General features: G+C 40.5%; 2 protein-coding genes across 3 annotated transcripts in view; one reads left to right on the plus strand and one right to left on the minus strand.

Moving 5' to 3' along the window:
• LOC140485654 (evC complex member EVC-like) overlaps positions 1–7,616 on the plus strand; it is a 50,522-nt gene extending 42,906 nt beyond the window's left edge. Inside the window, exons 19-20 of the mRNA XM_072584029.1 lie at positions 1,712–1,802; positions 3,714–7,616. Of these exons, the coding sequence (XP_072440130.1) occupies positions 1,712–1,802; positions 3,714–3,769 (147 nt within the window). The 3' untranslated portion in view covers positions 3,770–7,616. The remainder of the gene's footprint in view (positions 1–1,711; positions 1,803–3,713) is intronic.
• A 10-nt stretch (positions 7,617–7,626) lies between these two features.
• LOC140485655 (dihydropyrimidinase-related protein 1-like) overlaps positions 7,627–20,655 on the minus strand; it is a 58,981-nt gene continuing 45,952 nt past the window's right edge. For both annotated transcript variants that reach the window (XM_072584031.1, XM_072584032.1), the window contains exons 8-14: positions 20,318–20,438; positions 18,609–18,765; positions 16,601–16,742; positions 15,529–15,699; positions 14,649–14,828; positions 12,815–12,980; positions 7,627–8,829 (exon numbers count right to left, since the gene is read on the minus strand). In XM_072584031.1, the coding sequence (XP_072440132.1) occupies positions 8,738–8,829; positions 12,815–12,980; positions 14,649–14,828; positions 15,529–15,699; positions 16,601–16,742; positions 18,609–18,765; positions 20,318–20,438 (1,029 nt within the window). In that variant the 3' untranslated portion in view covers positions 7,627–8,737. The remainder of the gene's footprint in view (positions 8,830–12,814; positions 12,981–14,648; positions 14,829–15,528; positions 15,700–16,600; positions 16,743–18,608; positions 18,766–20,317; positions 20,439–20,655) is intronic.

Raw genomic sequence — 20,655 nt, forward strand, 5'->3', positions numbered from 1 at the left:
TTCTGCAAATACACTTGTCAGCACTGGATGATGACAGAATATTGATGTGATAGGCCTATTTTTGGTTCTAGAATCAAATGGAACTTTCAAGACAGGCCAAACTGTGCCATTGATTTCGATATTAATGCCTGTTCCATCTTCACCTTATTTCAGTATAGGAATGTGAGGAGGTCACTTGCCTTGCTTGAAAAGGAGGTGGTATGTGGAATAGGACAAAGGTGTGGCACGGTGGGTAGCATCGTGGATTTAGGTTCCACTCTCAGACCTGATGGTTAAGGAAGGTACATTCATAATGCTGGCAAGCAGTTTGAATATCAACTTGTAAATATTTCCAACACAAGCCACCGCTGTCAGTAAGAGCAGACGAGATTCCTGGTCAGCATGCTACTGCAAGAAACTACAGCTTCCACCATTGTTATTCAAAGCTCCACTCTACAACATGCATGTAGGAATATATGTTACCATAGCAACTTTGGGTTTCTTGCAAGGCCATTCGGATGGATGGTCTGTGGATCAGAGAGTGCCTACAGCACATGGTTCAGACCTAATTCCACCTGTGCCAGACTGGGAACTTGCCTCTGTACCCTACCCATATGAAGCTCTTGGTGCTGTGGATCAGACCTGCCACCAGGCAGAGAACTGAACAAGACAGCAAGACAAAGCTGGGGTATTGTGGTTCATCAAAGGCACACATCTGCTCTACTTAAACCTTTTAAAACAAAATGTATCCACGTCTCAAAAACAAAATGTTCATTCTGCATAAAGCAGCCCAGTTGTTCAGGGTGGTCTTGCATTTCTTGAGAGGCCCTTATCATTTACTAATGCTCATACTTTCTAGGGGCTTATATGGAATTGGGTGTTTTACAGACATTATTTGCGTATCAGACATAACCCTTTTGTTTCCTCTTCCAACTGGAAAATAGGCAGTTTCAAATGACAGTATTTTAATTTTTTATCTTGCAAAATCAGGTTGAGCGACAGAACATTTTGTTGTGTTTCAATACTTGGAACTGTAATCCAGCAGTTTTTCCTCACAATTTCAATGTTAACGTGTCATTTAATGACATTGCATGAATTTTTATTTTTTATAAAGACATGAAATGCTTGAATTGGGGAATTGGGGAATGGAAGAGTTTCTATTGAGGCCTAGTACTAAAGCTGCTATATTTCTGCAAAAACTTAGAAAGAACTTAGAAAGAACACCGTGGGCGGCACGGTGGCACAGTGGTTAGCACTGCTGCCTCACAGTGCCAGAGACCCAGGTTCAATTCCCGCCTCAGGCGACTGACTGTGTGGCGTTTGCACATTCTCCCCGTGTCTGCGTGGGTTTCCTCCGGGTGCTCCGGTTTCCTCCCACAGTCCAAAGGTGTGCAGGTCAGGTGAATTGGCCATGCTAAATTGCCCGTAGTGTTAGGTAAGGGGTAGATGTAGGGGTATGGTTGGGTTGCGCTTCGGCGGGGCGGTGTGGACTTGTTGGGCCGAAGGGCCTGTTTCCACACTGTAAGTAATCTAATCTAATCAAACTGCCCTATTGTTCTAGACTGACAGTTTTTGCATTTGCCACAATACTTATCCTGGAATCTGAATGAAATTTTTAATGCAGCGCCATTTGGTACCAAGTTAGTGATTGTTTTAAATTGTTATTTGGGTTTCACATAGGAAAGGTTTGTCCTTTGGTAACATACTTTCTGTTTCTAAATTCATCTTTTAGGCGGCAGAAAAGAAATTCATGTCACAACTTGCTGCTTTAGCAAGAGTTCCCAAAGCTGATTGGAAGACGCTGGAGAAGAAATTCCTTTCAGGTAGTTACCTATTCTAATTTTATTTAAATGTTTAAAATCTCAAGAGTTCTGTACCTTCTTTGAGTTGAGATTGACACTAACTAAATGCAGAGATTCAAGAACAAATGAAAATCACAGTTGCTTCATTCTCAATATATAGCCAGGCACTTTCTTACCTTCTGCTTCCATAGAGAAGTTATATTTGTTATTTAGCAACTTATTCCATTTTACTTAATATCCTATGTGTGTGTATATGACATGTGATGTGCTAAATTATATGTTGCGGAATGTGATCTGCTTTTTTTTTTCTATCCTCCGCCTATCACATTTCTAAACTCTCCATCATGTATGCCTTGAATATTTCACTACAATGCAAATATACAACGGTCTTAGCCAACAACTTTTCAGTCCAACTGTATGCCTTCCCATCCATAACATTGAAACCTCCCTGTTTCTTATGATCGTGGCTGTGCGGGTTAGTGAAATCTGCAGCTTTTAGCATGTTTGTTTGTTCTAAACTCAATCCCATTGATGGTATTGCCCATTTCCATCTTTACCTGCCCAAATATAACTTTTACTTCTTGAGCAATGGCTTTTCTTTTCAACCTATTATATGTGGCATGGATAGAAAGGGGTGAATCCATGAGCTGATCTGAAGCTAATGTATAACACACCCATTGGGTGGAGCACCAGTTAGAGGCCCTTTGGTCAGAGAGCTAAGCCTGGTCATGGAGACACACTGTCTTTTTGATCTCGTTAATAATATTTAACGTACCTCAGTGTTCATGACGCATGTATATAGTCACTATTTTGTAATAAACCTTATTTTATTATCCTAAGATAAATGGGCTTCTGCTAAGATTAATTCATAGTTCATCCCTCACTGCTAACTACTAGAAAGCCCCTAGGCTAACAGAGGAAGTAGTATTGACAGCAGCATTCTACCTATAGTAACCAGATTTTGCCATCGCAATTACAACCCCCATCTTTTGATCACCTCTAATCAACAGTGACATACATGTAAAAAAGTTATGTAAATGGCACCAGTTTTACCTAACCTATTAATTCCTTATCTTTATTTCAAGTGAAAGAGTAGTGTCATTAATTACAAGTCCAAAATCATGTCATGATTGGCCAGAACATACAATACCTAAACACAGGCAAGTTTGAAGTTGTCCTCATTTTATTTTCTTCTCCCAGGTGCTTTCTATAGCTCTGACTATTATGTCTTGTCTGACTTCAAACTAATGTCCAGAGCACTTTCAGTGTGCACAACTTGACCTGCTTTCATTGACAGCAAGAACACCATTCCTCCATACCATTGATGACTCAGCCACAAAGTCTCAGTCTCACATCATTCCAACCCACATCTAGTTTCAAAACATCTGCTCCTTAATTACAGATAAATAAGTAATATAACCTGTTATAATCCTATGATGTGCATAAAATAGCCGTTTCTCTCTGTTACCATATACAGCAATATGGAATGTCTACTTATGTTTGAAAATATGTTTAAGTCTGTGTTCAAATGTAAAATGGTTATTATAATCTAGATAACATTTAGAAGCAGCACTTAAAAACTTTCCCAAATCAGTGGTTAGCACTGCTGCCTCATAGCACCTGGGTCCCAGGTTCAATTCCAGCCTTGGGCAACTGTCTGTGTGGTTCACACATACTCCCCGTGTCTGCGTGGGTTTCCTTCAGGTGCTCCGGTTTCCTCGCACAACCCAAAGATGTGCAGGTCAGGTGTATTGGCCAGGCTAAACTTGCCCATAGTGCTAGGTGCATTAGTTAGAGGGAAATGGGTCTGGGTGGGTTACTCTTCGGAGGGTCGCTGTGGACGGGTTGGGCCAAAGGGCCTGTTTCCACACTGTAAGTAATCTAATCTAATCATTTATTCACAATGTAAAATGTTTGTATTTTTCCAAACAGGACCTACAAGTGGAAGATGTAAAAGGAACCCAAAAGTTACCTATTTTTGCAAATAACTGAGTGAAACCACATAAAAACGGCAATGGGATTATGTTGTCTGACCATTGTGCAATATTACAGTATGCTACTACATGGTTCCACTCTCAACTTTTATACCAGTGACTGTGACTAAATTAGTTTTATTTTCATACTGGATCACACATTCACAGAATTGTTATGGGACAGAAGGAGGCCAATCAGCCCATCATGTCTGCACTGGCACTCTGACTTAGTGTCAAACTCCTTCCAAGCCTTGCACATCAGTTCTCTACAATAATTATCTAATACCCTCCTGAATGCCTCAATTGAACCTCCCTCTGTCATATTTCCAGGCAGCGCATTTGGAATCTCCATGGAAACATTTCTCATCTCATAATTGTTTCTTTTACAAATCATTTTAAAATTGTGCCCTCTGGTCTCAATCATTTTACAATGGGAACAATTTCTTCCTATCTACTCTGACTAGACCATCATGACTTCTCAATCTTTGTATGTGTCAAATACTCTGGATCAGTAAATCATCTGGTCCTGATTGTGCTCTTGCCATCATCCTAATTGTTTTATTTCTAAACTTAATTTCTGTTCTTTATCCTCATTTTAATCTGTCTTACACTTAGTCCATCTTCTCATATTTTCCTCCCATCATTCAGAACAAAGTTCCATCTTCTTACCTCTGCCCTGTCATCTTTACATTTATAAGTTCTCATGTTTTCAAACTAGAGTCATAAAAATGTACAGCACTGAAATGCCGACCAGATATCCTAAATTAATCAAGTTCCTTTTTGCCAGCATTTGGCCCATATCCTTCTAAACCCTTCCTTCTCATATACCCTTCCAGATGCCTTTTAAATGTTGTAATTGTATCAGCCTCCACCACATCCTCTGGCAGCTCATTCCATACACACACCACCTCTGCATGAAAATGTTGGCCCTTATATCACTTGTAAATCTTTCACCTCTCACCTTAAACCTATGCCCTCTAGTTTTTTTATACACCTGCACCCCAGAGAAAAGACTTTGTCTATTTATCCTATCCATGCCCCTCATGATTTTATAAACCTCTAAGTTCACTCCTCAGCCTCTGACGCTCCAGGGAAAACAGCCTCAGCCTATTCAGCCTCTCTAGGAGAAAGTGAGGACTGCAGATGCTGCAGATCAGAGCTGAAAATGTGTTGCTGGAAAAGCGCAGCAGGTCAGGCAGCATCCAAGGAGCAGGAGATGCTGCCTGACCTGCTGCGCTTTTCCAGCAACACATTTTCAGTGCTATTCAGCCTCTCTCTATAGCTCAAATCCTCCAACCCTGGCAACATCCTTGTAAACCTTTTCTGAACCTTCAAGTTTTATAACATCCTTCCAATAGGAGGAAGACCAGAATTGCACATAATATTCCAAAAGTGGCCCAACCAATGTCCTGTACAGCTGCAACATGACCTCCCAACTCTTATACTCAATGCTCTGACTAATAAATTCTGTTCTTATTAGCTTTAACTTCATCAAAATCACAAATCAATCATGACTTTGAAAATTCAATCTCAAATTTTAAATACAAGACTTGTTAAAAGTGTGTAAGATTATGATAGAACTGATAGGATGGCACCTTTTCCATTAGTAGAGGAGTCAATAACTGAGTATAGATTTAAGGGATGATATAGAAGTCTGAGGAGAGTTGGAGAGGTTTTTTTCACTCAGACGATGGTACAAGTCTGCAACTCACTAACTGAAAGTGTGGATGAGTCAGAAAATCTCATAACATTTAAAGAATATTTAGATGTTCACTTGAATTTCTGTAGAATTATGAGCCAAAATATGGAAAATGGGATTATTGTGGACGCAGGATGAACAGCCTCCTATGTTATAAATGTCCATGAATTTAAAAGTCAGTTACCAGAATCAATTTCATGGATTGGCTTTCCATTTCTTTCTTACATCATTTGTGGCTTAGTGGTTAGAACAGCTGACTGGCAGCACCAGGAACCTGGGTGCAATTCTAGTCTCCGCCTGTGCGGAGTTTGCACATTCTCCCTTTCTGCATGGGTTTCCTCCCGCAGTTCAAAGATGTGCAGGCTGGGTGGATTAGCCATGGGAACTGCAGGGTTACAGGAGTAGGGTGGAGGGATGGGTCTGGTTGTGATGCTCTTCAGAGTTGCAGTGTAGATTCAATGGACAAAATAGCCTGCTTCCACGCTGTGGGGATTCTATGATTCATTTACCTCTATATAACTATTATTTACACACTTAGTAGCAACTTCATCTATTGACAGCCTCAATTTCCAATTTTTTACTGATATCAGCAGAACTTTCATGCTGGGCTACATTTTTGTTCTGCAGTTAGGGTTGCAGTCAGAAAAAGTCCCAACTCCACAAGCTCAAGAGAACGGACCTTCATTCTGGGATGGTTGGGTACTGAGTGGACCAACCCCCAGGGAAGGATTCAGAGTCAGTCACAAGGGCCATCCAGTTGTTTAAAAGGTCCATCTTAGGTTCAATTGTAAAACAAAAACTAAAGCAAAAAAACATACCTCACTTTGGTAGCTCTTTATCTCCACATGTTCCATATGTTTTGTCCATGCCAACAGATGCTAGCTCATTTCTCAAACAACTTTCCAAGGCTGATCATGCCCATTGTGCCAATCATGTCCCTCTAACTACATCCCAGGGTCCCTCAGACCCTTCTAACCAATTTAAGACTCATCACCTGTCTTCATCGTCCCTTTGTAAACCCATGGTGCGCACATGCATCCCTCTGGTCCTTAATCACCAGCAACTCATGGAAGCCCATAGTGTTGTGAGAAGGAATCACCCAAACCTGTCAAAATGTTCCCAAGTCCTTAGCAGGCTTCTTCCAAGGTTCCTGAATCCTCTGACCTGGTAGGTATTCTGCATTCAGCCAGAAGTGCCAAGTGGATGATCCATCTCCGCCTATCCCATTTTCCCCAGCATCACAGATGCCAGTCTTCTGCCAATTCGATTCACTCCACGTGATATCAAGCTGTGATTGATGCCATGGGATATTGCAAAGACAATGGGTCCTGACAAAATTATGGCAATTGTACTGAAGATATTTGCTCCAGAACTTGCCTAGAGCTGTTTCGGTTGCCTGGATGGGTGCAGCTCTGACAACACTCACGAAGCTTGACACCATCCAGGACAAAGCCACCCACTTGATTGGCACCACACCCACAAGCATCCACTCCATTCACCCCTGCACTGTGGACGCTCGGTAACAAGTGTGTACTATCAACAAGATGCAATGCAGAAATTTGCCAAAAATCCTTCGACAGCACCACGGCTACTTCTAGCTAGAAAGACAAGGGCGGCAGATATAAGGGAACATCACCATCAAGCCTTGGTAGTAGATTGCTGTTCCTTCACTGTTGCTAGGTCAAAATCTTGGAATTCCCTCCCTCAGGAATATGGGTGAGTCAACCTACAGTACATGGACTGAAGTGGAGGCAGCTCACCACCACTTCTCGAGGGCAACTAGGGACAGCTAATAAATGTTGACCAGCCAGTGATGCTCACGCCTCACAAGTGAATAAACAAAACAGCTATGCTGCAGGTACTTTATCATAGCCTTTATCAATCAGTGCCAACCTTGGGCTGGCAATGCTGATTGCTGAATGAGAAGGCTCAAACTCTGATGTCTTTCACCACAAGATAAATTTATTACAGAATACTTAAAGGACACAGTATCATGAGAAAGCACATGGTTCAAGAGCAGCTCATGACTTCATTAGTGAGTCACTGCTTTTGAAGGGCCAGAGGAAACCACTGACAATGAGGGTGAAAGTAAAATAATTGTGACATGGTTATGTAATAAAATCACAGTATTTTCAAGAACCTACAGATAAAATAAGTACAGAAAAAAACAAAGGAAGTTTTATGCATCATTTATTTCACAGATTTAGGGTTCAAATGTAGAGTCACAACATCAGAGTATTCAGTTTGAAATAGTACAAATGTACATGAATACAAAGGAAGAATTGGTATCAAAAAATTTTAAAAAAAGGTGACTAGTTTAAGATTAAGTTGGCCCAAATCTTTGCTGTTTTTATCAGTCACCGTGATTCCATGTTGGATCATCACTTGCAGTAACTTGCATCACTTCAAATAAAACAGTGCACTATTTTTGATAAAACACCTACTCTTCAGTCATCTGTTCTGAAAGTTTTCACAAGCTTCCAGCAAGCCAAAATCACTGTGAAACGTTTCTCAACTTTACAGCAAAGACAAAAATGATGTCAGAAAGTTTAAAGCGACAGAAAACAGGAAGAAGTGTGAAATATATTTCATAGCTGCGAGCCAACATTGTTACATAAACTTCAAGATTTCATACCTTGATTTTTTTGTTGCATTAATATCATTCCCTGTTAATGCTGTGAGGTATAACTAACTCTTAAGAATTTAAATGCAATGGCTATGCTGCAGTGAGTTTGAATGTAACTGAATCCACTGAGATAACCATACCTTGCACACCTATATCAACGTTTGAGCCATCCTACTTCTGATTATCTTTTTGCTGATGATCAAAAAAAGGGATATTGTGCCATAAATTAACATCAGTTTTGCTAACAATTTTGGCTAAATCACTTTAGTTCTTGGCAATTTGACCTAAAGAGTTTATTTTCCATACATAAAACAGAAATTGCATCTCTGAGCATCATGCACTAACTTCTATAATAGCTAAAATGTGCAAAGAACCCTTATTAAGAATTACGAGAAACATGTCTAAACCAGTGTCATTGTGGACAGCGCTAGTGGCAGGACCATGCTAAATGAAATGGTATGCAACACAACTGTGTGGCAGTCAACTCCAAGCAAAAATACGTTACGTGATTCACTTCATTCTAGGGGACAAACAGACACACGCACACTTTGTTTCTTTTCTGAAATACCCACAGAGGGCTGGTATTCATAACACTGATAGCCTTGTAAGTAAGTAACTGCTCGTATCAGCTACCAGCAGCTCAATCATCTAGTCCTGGTCAACCTAAGCTTGTGATGTTGGAACGTCCTCCAGGTGGATTGACAATACGATGTCCAGAACGGCGTGGAATGTTATCATCAAACTGGGCACCTAATGTATATATAGAACAGGAATCAGTTATTTAACAAATGCTACATAGTTTTAAAGTATTTTAAAGAAACCGGAAACAGCAACTTTGGTAGCGTTTGCTCCTGCTCTGCTGGTGAACCTTCCTCAGGAGCGTGGGCCAATGGCTGAGCAGAAGAGATCCCCTGTTTGTGGAAGCGACTGAAAATAAACTGGGCCTTAGAAAAATACTGAAAACTACCTCTGGGATCCATTAGGATGTTATAAATAAAGGGTTAAAAAATCCTCTTGACAGTAATGCCAATTTGGATAACAATAGGTTAGAAAATTGAAAATGGGAAAATCAGGCAGGAGACGGTTTGCACCTTAATAGGTGGGGGACCAGCATTCTGGCAGGCAGGTTTGCCACTGTAACACAGCTGCATTTAAAGCGGGGGGGGGGAGGGGACAAACTGTGTTTAAGAAGGAAATTGAAGGGAAAGTTAGAACAAGAGAAGTCAAGAAAGACAACGGTATCAATGGAGCAGAAAACTCAAAAAGGGATCATACAATAAGGTTGAGTAAAATAGGGATTGATAGGAAGGGTGAGGGCAGTAACAAATTTAAAAATATTATATATGAATGCACAAAGCATTAGAAATAAGCTGGATGAGCTTGAGGCTCATTTGGAAATTGGCAGTTACAATGTTGTGGGGATAACTGAGACGTGGCTTCAAGTGGACAGGGCCTGGGAAATGAATATTCAAGGCTATACATGCTATCGTAAGGACAGACTGACTGGCAGAGGGGGTGGGGTGATCCCTCGCGCAGGAGGACCTAGAATCAGTATGTAGAGTCAGTATGGATAGAGCTGAGAAATTCTAAGGGTAGAAAGACCCTCAGGGGAGTTATCTACAGGCCCCCAAACAGTCGTCTGGATGTAGGGTGTAAGTTAAATAAGGAGCTGAAATTGGCCTGTCGCAAAGATATTACTACAGTTGTTATGGGGGATTTGAACATGCAGGTAAACTGGGAGAATCAGGATGGTACTGGACCCCAAGAAAGGGAGTTTGTGGAATGCCTCCGAGATGGATTCTTAGAACAGCTGGTGCTGGAGCCTCCCAGGGAGAAGGCAATTCTGGATCTGGTGTTATGCAACGAACCAGATTTGATCAGGGACTTTGAAGTGAAGGAGCCATTAGGAGATAGTGACGAGAATTCAATAAGCTTTAATCTGCAGTTTGAAAGGGAGAGGGTACAATCGAAAGTGACAATATTTCAGTTGAATAAAGGGAACTATGGAGCTATGAGGGAGGAGCTGGCCAAAGTTCAATGGTGCAATACCCTCGCAGGGATGGCAGTGGAACAACAATGGCAGGTATTTCTGGATATAATGCAGAAGATGCAGGATCAGTTCATTCCAAAAAGGAAGAAAGATCCTAAGAGGAGGCTGGGGTGGCCGTGGCTGATGAGGGAAGTTAAGAAACATATAAAGTCAAAAGAGAAAAAGGATAACAGAGCAAGGATGAGTGGGAAAATGGAAAACTGGGAAGCTTTTAAAGAATGACAAAGGATAACTAAGAAGGAAATATGCAGAGAAAAAATGAGGTACGAAGGTAAACTGGCCAAAAATATAAAGGAGAATAGTAAAAACATTTTTAGGTATGTGAAAGGAAAAAATATGGTCAAGACTAAAATTGGGTCCTTGAAGACAAAAACGGGTGAATATATTACTGGGAACAAAGAAATGGCAGAAGAGTTGAATTGGTACTTCAAATCTGTCTTCACTGGGGAAGACACAAGCAATCTCCCAGAGGTAATGGTGGCTGAAGGACCTGAACTGAAGGGAATTTATATTTACCAGGAATTGGTGTTGGAGAGACTGTTAGGTCTGAAGGCTGATAAGTCCCCAGGGCCTGATGGTCTACATCCCAAGGTACTAAAGGAGGCGGCTCTAGAAATCGTGGATGCGTTGATGATCATTTTCCAATGTTCTATAGATTCAGGATCAGTTCCTGTGGATTGGAGGGTGACTAATGTTGTCCCACTTTTTAAAGAAAGGAGGCTGAGAGAAGGCAGGGAATTATAGACCAGTTAGTCTGACCTCAGTGGTGGGAAAGATGCTAGAGTCAATTATAAAGGATGAAATTACGACACATCTGGATAGCAGGAACAGGATAGGTCAGAGTCAGCATGGATTTATGAAGGGGAAATCATGCTTGACTAATCTTCTGGAATTTTTTGAGGATGTAACTGTGAAGATGGACAAGGGAGATCCGGTGGATGTAGTGTACCTGGACTTTCAGAAAGCCTTTGATAAAGTCCCACATAGGAGGTTAGTGAGCAAAATTAGGGCACATGGTATTGGGGGCAAAATACTGACTTGGACTGAAAATTGATTGGCTGACAGGAAACAAAGAGTAGTGATTAACGGCTCCCTTTCGGAATGGCAGGCAGTGACCAGTGGGGTACCGCAGGGATCAGTGCTGGGACCATAGCTTTTTACAATATACACTAATGATATAAATGATGGTATTAGAAGTAATATTAGCAAATTTGCTGATGATACAAAGCTGGGTGGCAGGGTGAAATGTGAGGAGGATGTTAGGAGATTACAGGGTGTCCTGAACAGGCTAGGTGAGTGGACAGATGCATGGCAGATGCAGTTTAATGTGGATAAATGTGTGGTTATACACTTTGGTGGCAAGAACAGGAAAGCAGATTACTACCTAAGTGGAGTAAAGTTAGGTAAATGGGCAGTACAACGAGACCTAGGTGTTCTTGTACACCAGTCAATGAAGGCAAGCATGCAGGTACAGCAGGCAGTGAAGAAAGCTAATAGCATGCTGGCCTTCATAACAAGAGGGATTGAGTATAGAAGCAAATAGGTTCTTCTGCGGCTGTACAGGGCCCTGGTAAGACCGCACCTGGAATATTGTGTGCAGTTTTGGTCTCTAAATTTGAGGAAAGACATTCTGGCTATTGAGGGAGTGCAGCGTAGGTTCACGAGGTCAATTCCCGGAATGGCGGGACTATCTTACGTTGAAAGATTGGAGCAACTGGGCTTGTATACCCTTGAGTTTAGAAGGCTGAGAGGGGATCTGATTGAGACGTACAAGATTATTAAAGGATTGGACACTTTGGAGGCAGGAAGCATGTTTCCGCTGATGGGTGAGTCCCAAACCAGAGGACACAGTTTAAAAATAATGGGTAGGCCATTTAGAACAGAGTTGAGGAGAAACTTCTTCACCCAGAGAGTGGTGGGTGTATGGAATGCTCTGCCCCAGAAGGCTGTGGAGGCCAAGTCTCTGGATACTTTCAAGAAAGAGTTGGATAGAGCTCTTAAGGATAGTGGAATCAAGGGTTATGGGGATAAGGCAGGAACAGGATACTGATTGAGGATGATCAACCATGATCATAATGAATGGTGGTGCTGGCTCGAAGGGCAGAATGGCCTACTCCTGCACCTTTTGTCTATAAAGCAAAAGAGGCTGCAGGTTGAATATTGCTTATTTTATGTTCCTACAAACATGGTAGTATTAGAATGGTTGATATGTCACTTTGAAATTTTTTATAATACTTATCACTCCATTATGGCACTCACAGTTAATTGCACCTTTAAACTGTCCCATTAAATTTCACTTACGCATGATTTCCCCCTCACATCACTAATATGCTAATAACCTTTGCCCATGTTTGTACATTACTATACTGGATTGGTATAAGGGAATGCAGGTGAGACAGAATATGTGAGTATTACTGTCTTACAACTAATTAGTCAAGATCAATAATTTAGTTTTGAATTACACCAAGAAAGAAATGTTTGTCTCTTAATTTCTCCCTTTCCCTTCTCCAGATAACAGGCCAGGCAGGTAATAACATTGTAACACCTCTATCAAACCCTGTTTCAGGAGTGGACAGCAGGATTTATTCCTCCTCTGACTATCCCAGGCACATGACCACATGCCTATTTCCTTCAACAAATGTATGGATGTTGTTTTGTTCCTTTTGCTCTGCTTCAATATCTCACCTGATAGGCTAAATCCAGACTGATGCAGGTTTCGCACTGGTACATGCTGTGGTTTCGTTGGGGATGTTTTGGTTGAAGGAGCTGGAGTGACATATTTAGGTGTTACTGGGAATTCATACACAGGACCATCATACATCCCTCGAGCCACCGCGTGCAGTTCCGTTGACTTGGAAGAATAATGAACCAGAGGACAGTAAGAGGATTAGGAGCATACCATATAACATCCAGCCTTTTTGTATATGAGTAATAATCTTATTCTTGTCTATTTGGAATCATAGAGGTTTACAGCATGGTAACAGGTCATTCGGCCTAACTTGTCCATGCCACTTAGATTTGCAACTGATCTAGGCCCATTTGTCTGCGTTTGGTCCACATCCCTCCATGCCTATCCCATCCGTGTACCTGTTCAGATATTCTTAAATGACAAAAATGTACTCACCTCCATCACTACCTCTGGTAGCTGGTTCCAGACACACATCATCCTCTATGTGAAAAGTGTTCCCCTCTCACCTTAAACCTATGCCCTCTAGTTTTAAACTCCCCTCACATGGGGATAGGCTGTTTGCTACCTAGAAGGTTAACCTACAGTTTTTTACGCTCAAAGCAAATAAGTCCCAACCTATCCAACCTCTCCTTATAACTTAAACCTTCCAGTTCAGGTGGCATCCTTGTAAAGCTTTCTAACACATTCTAGCATTTCTAGCACATATCAATTAATTGTACAATGAACATTCTCAAAATATGTATTGAGACATTCTGAGGTGAGCTGGAAATGTGACATATTGTAGCTTGGAAGAATGAGGAGAAACAATATAAAATAAATAATACAATATTAAATAGGTAGGAGGAATTTTATCAAGGAATTCCCAATGCATGTAAGTATCAACAAAATAATCCACAACTATAATTTATCTAATGATTTAAAAACAGAGATATAAATGCAAGATAAAATTAACTGAATGCTTAAGTGGATAGTTACGGTGGCATGTGCATTTGACAGACTTGTAAATTGAACAAAATAATGCCAGGAATACTTAAGAGTTACAAAGTTACTGCACGTACATTAAACTTACACCAGTTAATTTATATTGTTTCTCCTCATTCCTCCCAAAGATCTATTACTTCACATTTCAAACGTACTGATCTTCATTTCTTAGCTTACATTTTAAAAACACTCTTTGTACAGTAAGAAATGACACCACTAATCTCAAACAGTACTATGTTGCATACAATATCAAATAAAGACAAAGGTAATCCACACGATTATTGAGCAACACCACAATATTTATTTTTCCTGTGGCCTCAAATCCTGAATAACTTTTATCATGATTCAATTAGCAGAATAGTGCAGTTCCAACTTGGGGTTTGACCTGCTGTAATACTTACTAAGATTCGACCGTGCTATGTTCAGTAAAAATAGGTCTGAGTTTAGTACTGCCAGTGAAGGGTCATATCATCTGATGGTGCATTTCAGAGATTTAAACATATGTGGGATATGACTTTTTGAATATTCATAATATTTCTCAGTGGGGATCAATGATGTTGACCAAAGCCAAATTACTGAAAGAACTTTAAAACAGGATGAGGTTATTTTGTCTCTTGAGCCTGTTCTCCTATTTAATTAGTTCTTAGCCTCTGCATCCCAACTCCATGTACCTGCCTTTCTTGATATGCAAAGTTAATTCAGTTTGCCAGAAGAAACTGGAACAATATGTGGGATACTTTTTACATCACTCACTTTTGTCCAAATGGCAGATGACGTCACTGAGATGAATGGTCAACCCAATCAAATTCCCCTGTCCCTGCTATTCTGGAAACAAACATGTGTACTCACCTTGTTCCGAATCTTGATACGCTGATATATATATTCAGGGTATGGCTTACGAGGGATAAATCGACCTGTTCCTTGATTAACATACAGATTCCCATCTTCCAGGACAATATTCCCCTGACTGATGACCACTATTGGAGCACCCCGACATTCCATTCCCTCAAAGATATTATATTCCACAGCCTACGCAGAAGTAAAACATCAGGATGAATGGCATTCAACTCATATTGCTTAGCAACTTGTTTCTTCTTAAGATGCAGAAATCACTGCCCTTTTGTGTTGGAAGAAGGATATAGTGTTAGATGTGCAAACTGTAGTGACAAAAAAATGAAGCTTCAACCTTACCCCAAAAATAATGCAACGTTTATTCAGATGCAGATAAATGCATTCCTGACCAAAGTAAAATTATATCAAACTGCTGAATTTTCTTGTCTAAGATGTTCAGTTCCATGACATCCTACCCCTATATGTCAGCCCTATTCAAACATTCTAAATATTCAGAAACTACTTGCTCTCCTGTAATATATTCCTGTTAAGTTTTTTTTATCTCATCTTCATTTAAGTGGCTGACCCAATTACCTAATAAATTTCTGTACCATGACTTGCCAACTAACATACTTTTTGTACTTTATAAAAGTATTGATTCAACTTAAATACTTGCTCTGCACATTTCTTAGCAAAGGATTCAGCTGTACTAAATCCTCCATCACTGCTGCTTAACAACAAGAATTTCTGTGTAGTATTTCTGTTTAATTTATCAAACCTTTAAAATCAACTGTCTCTAAAGCAATAATAGGAACAAATGGTTTTTAAAAAGTGTTATATTTTTGATAAATGCCCTTCCCTGTCTTTTCAAGACCCACTGATTAAATACTCTCCTTACCGAGCGATGCGTCTTTGCAGAGATTGTTTTAACTGTGTCTGGGTCCCAGATGACAAGGTCAGCATCCGATCCCACAGCTATCCTTCCTTTCCTTGGATACAGGTTGAAAATTTTGGCAGCATTGGTGCTCGTAACAGCGACAAATTGGTTCTCATCCATTTTACCTGTGGCCTTTCAATAATAATAATTCAAGTTTCAATTGACATTCATTCTCAACATGTACCACCCATCCAGACACAACCCGCTTTGTCAAAGTTAGAATAAACATACGGTCTGCTAATGGAAATAAACTGATTCAGTAAGGCAGTAATTATATAAAGTAGAACAACTAAAATAAACCTAACCACTATCTGACCCGTTTGCCTATGGAACTCAATAAAGCACGTATTAGATCCCTAGACAGTAACTGGCTAACCACAATACTGAGGATATTCGACTCACTGGGCTGTGTTGTCGAGATGGCATTAGTCATGACTTTTGAAATTCTTAGGGACAATTTGTCTCAGTCAACTCGTGGGTAATAATGGACTACAAAATAGGCAGAGAACAACACTGTCTGCTCTCCACTCACTTTCAGATGCAAATTTCTGACAAGCATTTAAATGGTTCCCGCAAACGGAGGTGGTTGTGGTCATTTTGTCTGAAACTGCACCACACAAACCACTGTATAACTGAAAGGTGAAGCAATGGACCTGTTTTCCAGCGCTGGTGCTGCAATAGAGTGACACTTGTTTATTGATTTCCCTTTTCCCCTGAAGGAGATGGTATGTAGTAGAGAAATAGAGGTATGAAACTTGTCACAAATAGAATTAAGGAATCTATGAAATGTATTACACCATCATTTTTGTTTCAGTGCGTTAAATATGTGTGTCTACATCACTCCAGTCCAAATCTTTCTTTCTGGGGATTTATACCCCAATTTTAGAGAACATCCTCACTTTTAACAGCAATCTGGTGGAGGCAGTCCTTATACGACCCACAAGACATCACTAGCCAGAATATGAAGTCAACATGCTTTGATTCATGTATACCTCACTGGCTTCTGAACTTCATACTAAATTCATTAACTTACCACAGCTTTCTCCCAGATAACACTCATTCTCTCTTCAATACCATTGGTGCCTTCAGGGATTAAGCAGAAGTTATCTTTGCCAATGGCTTTCTGAGCAGTGGTAAATGTACTGTGGCCACTTCCTGTGACCTGCAGATCTCCACTAGAGGGGGTAAAATCACATCAAGTGAGTTGGTCCTAAAGTAGTACAGTAGTAAATATTGCTTCTTCTATACCAAGTTCACAGGTTTAAAAAAAATCTATATTTTTCTCTCAACATCAATCAATCTAAAGAGCCATTAAAAGCCAGTCTAGCATTCTCTGTGACATTTTCCAGGAATATACCAAGTGAGATGTGTTCAAATACACACCAAAGACTTTCATAATGAAGAACATATGGTACTGTTAGATACAAAGGTGACTGGGTGAGACAGTGATGTAGTTATGTCATTGTATTAGTAATCCAGAGACCAAGGCTAATTTTTCAGGAGCATGGTTTCAAATCCCACTACAACATCTAATGGAAAGAAAACTTGATTCTTAATCCAGTTTCAGTAAAAGTGACTGTGAAACTATTCTCATTCTTGGTAAAAGAAAACCAGTTCACTCATATCCTTTGTGGAAGGAAGTCTGTCATCCTTGCCTGGCCTGGCTTACATATGACCCACAGCAATATGGCTGACTGTTAAATGCCTCTGAAGTGACTCAGCAAATCATTCAGTACAAGGGCAATTAGGGACGTACAGTAAGCGTTGACAATGCTCACATCTTACAAAAGAATAAGAAGAAATTACTGTGTACATCCAGAGCAACATGGCTTCAATATTCTAAATTACATTTTAAGTCTGGCATTTATCACTCTAATTTGAAATAACTCCACAGAGGCTGGTATCCCATCACCCAGTCACCCTTTATTTATGTATGCATAGTACTTGACATTGGTCAGGCTCCCTCAGGGCCAGCTCTCAGAGCGAACAGAACCTCTAACACTCCTGTTTATCTTTTTTTTAACACACGAGTGGCCAGTGACAAGCACTGCCCTTCACATCAAAGGGCAAAGCTGTGTGATAATTCCCTGTTTATTTTTTTTTTAAACACTCCTGTTTATTTATTTTTCTTTTTCCCCCTTTTTTTTCTTTTTTAACCCCCACACTACCGCCTAACTGCGGTAACACTCCTGTTTATATCTGTCAGCCAGGGCTCCCTGATTGGACCAGGTTAACAGACCCAATCAGAGAACTCATTCTAACAGGTCCACCTAGTTGACCTCGTTACATAATTAGTCTCACCATGCATTAGTCTTGATAATAACTTCTTGTAACCACAGAGTTCTAACTTCGATGCAACGTCTCCAAAATTACAGAAGAATCTTTTCAGTTATTTTCCTGAAGCATTGCAAAATTAATTAATACAAATTACTTTTTAATAAGCAGTGCTACAAAGCCAAACAGATCAAGGGAGTCTGAGGGCTAAATTAGCTTTTCTCGGCCTGAATCGTGGTAGGTGTGCTTTACTAGATTGCAGCAGCTCTGGAATGATGGGAAAGTGGTTATGATGGCAAGAATCATACAGAGTTCCTGTTCTAGACTGCTATCTAGACACAGCCACTTAAAAGTATTTGTGTGTGTATCTCAAGAAGGATGGGTTCAAGCTTAGTTACATTGCCTGCGGATACTTGCAGAATCACCACCTGAACAAAGTATCAGAAGGTTACCAATCTTCATGAAGCCATTCCCCATAAAAAGTCAACATCTTCAGCCAAGCCACAGAGAGGTGGAGGGTAGCAGAAAAATGGGGAATCGTTGTAACTATTTCTCCTGCTAAATGCAAAACTTCTTTGAGAATATTCTATCATTTAAACCAACACTTGCAGGCAAAATTACCAGCCCTTGACAAGCTAAAAATGCATTCTAAATTCAGTGTCATCGCTGTAAGTATTAAAAGTGAGAAATCAAAAAGAAATTGCTCTCCAAGACTAAGTGCCTTGGGTTTGTCATGTACAAGGGTTAAACGGATGTAACTCTCCTACCAGGCAAGTAGTGAGTTCAGGTGATCAGGTGTACTGGGGTCAGGACTCAGTGGTGGTGACGCCACAAAAGCCGCAGCCTTGGCCCAGTTTTTGCTCCAGTAATGTGTTCCATCTGTCCCAAGGCTTGCAGTGATTGGCTCTCCAAAAACTACAGCTCCTGTTAATAAAGGAACATACAGAATCCGGCATTGGGCTCCTCCAAGACTAATTTCTGTCAAATGCCATTTTTTCAGGTTTTATCTTCAAAAAATAAAACGCTCAAAGTACTTTGCCTTAAAATTAATTTTTACATCTTTCTGTTTGAATGTTTAACAATATTGTAAAACATGCTTATAAAAAGTCTGATTTGTTTGTTTCATTTCTTAACTTCTGTACTTTAAAAGTAATAACCTCCCATTTCTTGGGCACGCACACACAACATATTGGTAAGCAAAAGAAACACAAGTCAATAAGTGCCACCGATTGATGGAGCAGAGACCCATAATGATGCTAACACTGTAACTGGCCTGAATGCTCGAGAGTCGAGCCAGGTTATAATGAGCCACTGTTATCATTCCTATTCACCATGTAAGGCTCCAACTATTGGGTTCCAAGAGTGAACTAGATCAGGTTCACTGGTGAAGACTCAGTGTTGCCATCTAGTTTGATGATAATCACTGGTGAATAGAATGGCAATGTGGATGACAGACCAAAGAGCAGAGTTACATCCCAAGCATCTTGGAAGGCTGGACTGAAAAGAAAATCTGTCTAGAATTGTTCATGCATCCATCACCACAACTCCCAAACCCCATCCAACACACCCTTGCAATGTTTGAGAGTTTTAAATTTCTGAGTAATGATTTGAGATTTCTTCTCACCTTACTACAACTAGATGCCACACACTCTCTGTACAGAATCCCAAGTGAGAGAATGATCATTCATACATATGCTACTGGGTAAAGACAGCCTCTAACCTCTCCAGCCTGCCAGTTTGCCCCAATTCACATATGAAAGTGAACAGAGCTGACAACTGCTGGTGTTAAAAGCCATGCTCAATAGATGGAATTATAGAAACCCTACAGTGTGGAAGCAGGCCATTTGGTCCATCAAGTCCACACCAACCTTCCAAAGAACATCCCACCCAGACCCAACCCTGCATTTCCTATTATTAATCCACCTAACCAGCACAATCCTGGATACTATGAGCAATTTAGCATGAGCAATCTACCTAACATGTACATCTTTGGACTGTGAGAGGAAACTGGCACACCCAGAGGAAACCCTTGCAAACACGGGGAGAACATGCAAACTCCACACAGACAGTTACCGGAGGCTGGAATCAAACCTGGGTCCCTGGCACTGTGAGGCAGCAGTGCTAACCACTGAGGCACCATGCCGCCCAAAGGTGCCTAATACAGTCCTCTGTCAATAGGATAGTGTCGGCCACAAAACAGAGCTGATGTCTTTATCATGATATTTACTTCCATTTGAGAGGATTTGAATATTCTCAGCTATTCCGTTATTCACAGAGCACTTGACCTCAATCTTAAACCTGACCACAGGTTTGGATTGGCCAGGGCATGGGGGATTGTTTATACAAAAATATGTTTGTTTTAAACATTAAGGATTCTGGAGGTTGTGCGACCGCTGCAGTGCAGTAGCTGTGCTATTACAGCAACGGTGAACCCAGGTTTCTCTGGGACAGGATTTGGACGACGTCCATCTTTTACCTTTTCTCCTGGCTTGAGCAATGACATCCGCTGCACTTTTACTCATCACCTTGGTGATATACAGGGGACAGTTGATCCGATTGGCAATCGTGATCGCTCGGTATACTGCCTCAGCCTCCAGCTTGAGAAAAAACACAAGTACCGGGAATTACGAAGCAAATAGGCAGCATAAATATTACTTAGTCACTTTAAAAGTTAAATATTTTAATTATTACAAGCCATGCATTAATTCATATCAGCAGCCCTATATTCTCAGCTAAGTTATTACATTCACTCGTGCAAAGCATTCAGACATTGCATTATTACAAAGTATCAGTAATATTTTGGCATTAAACAAA

The sequence above is a fragment of the Chiloscyllium punctatum genome, chromosome 14 (genome assembly GCF_047496795.1).
Source record: "Chiloscyllium punctatum isolate Juve2018m chromosome 14, sChiPun1.3, whole genome shotgun sequence".
NCBI lineage: Eukaryota > Metazoa > Chordata > Chondrichthyes > Orectolobiformes > Hemiscylliidae > Chiloscyllium > Chiloscyllium punctatum.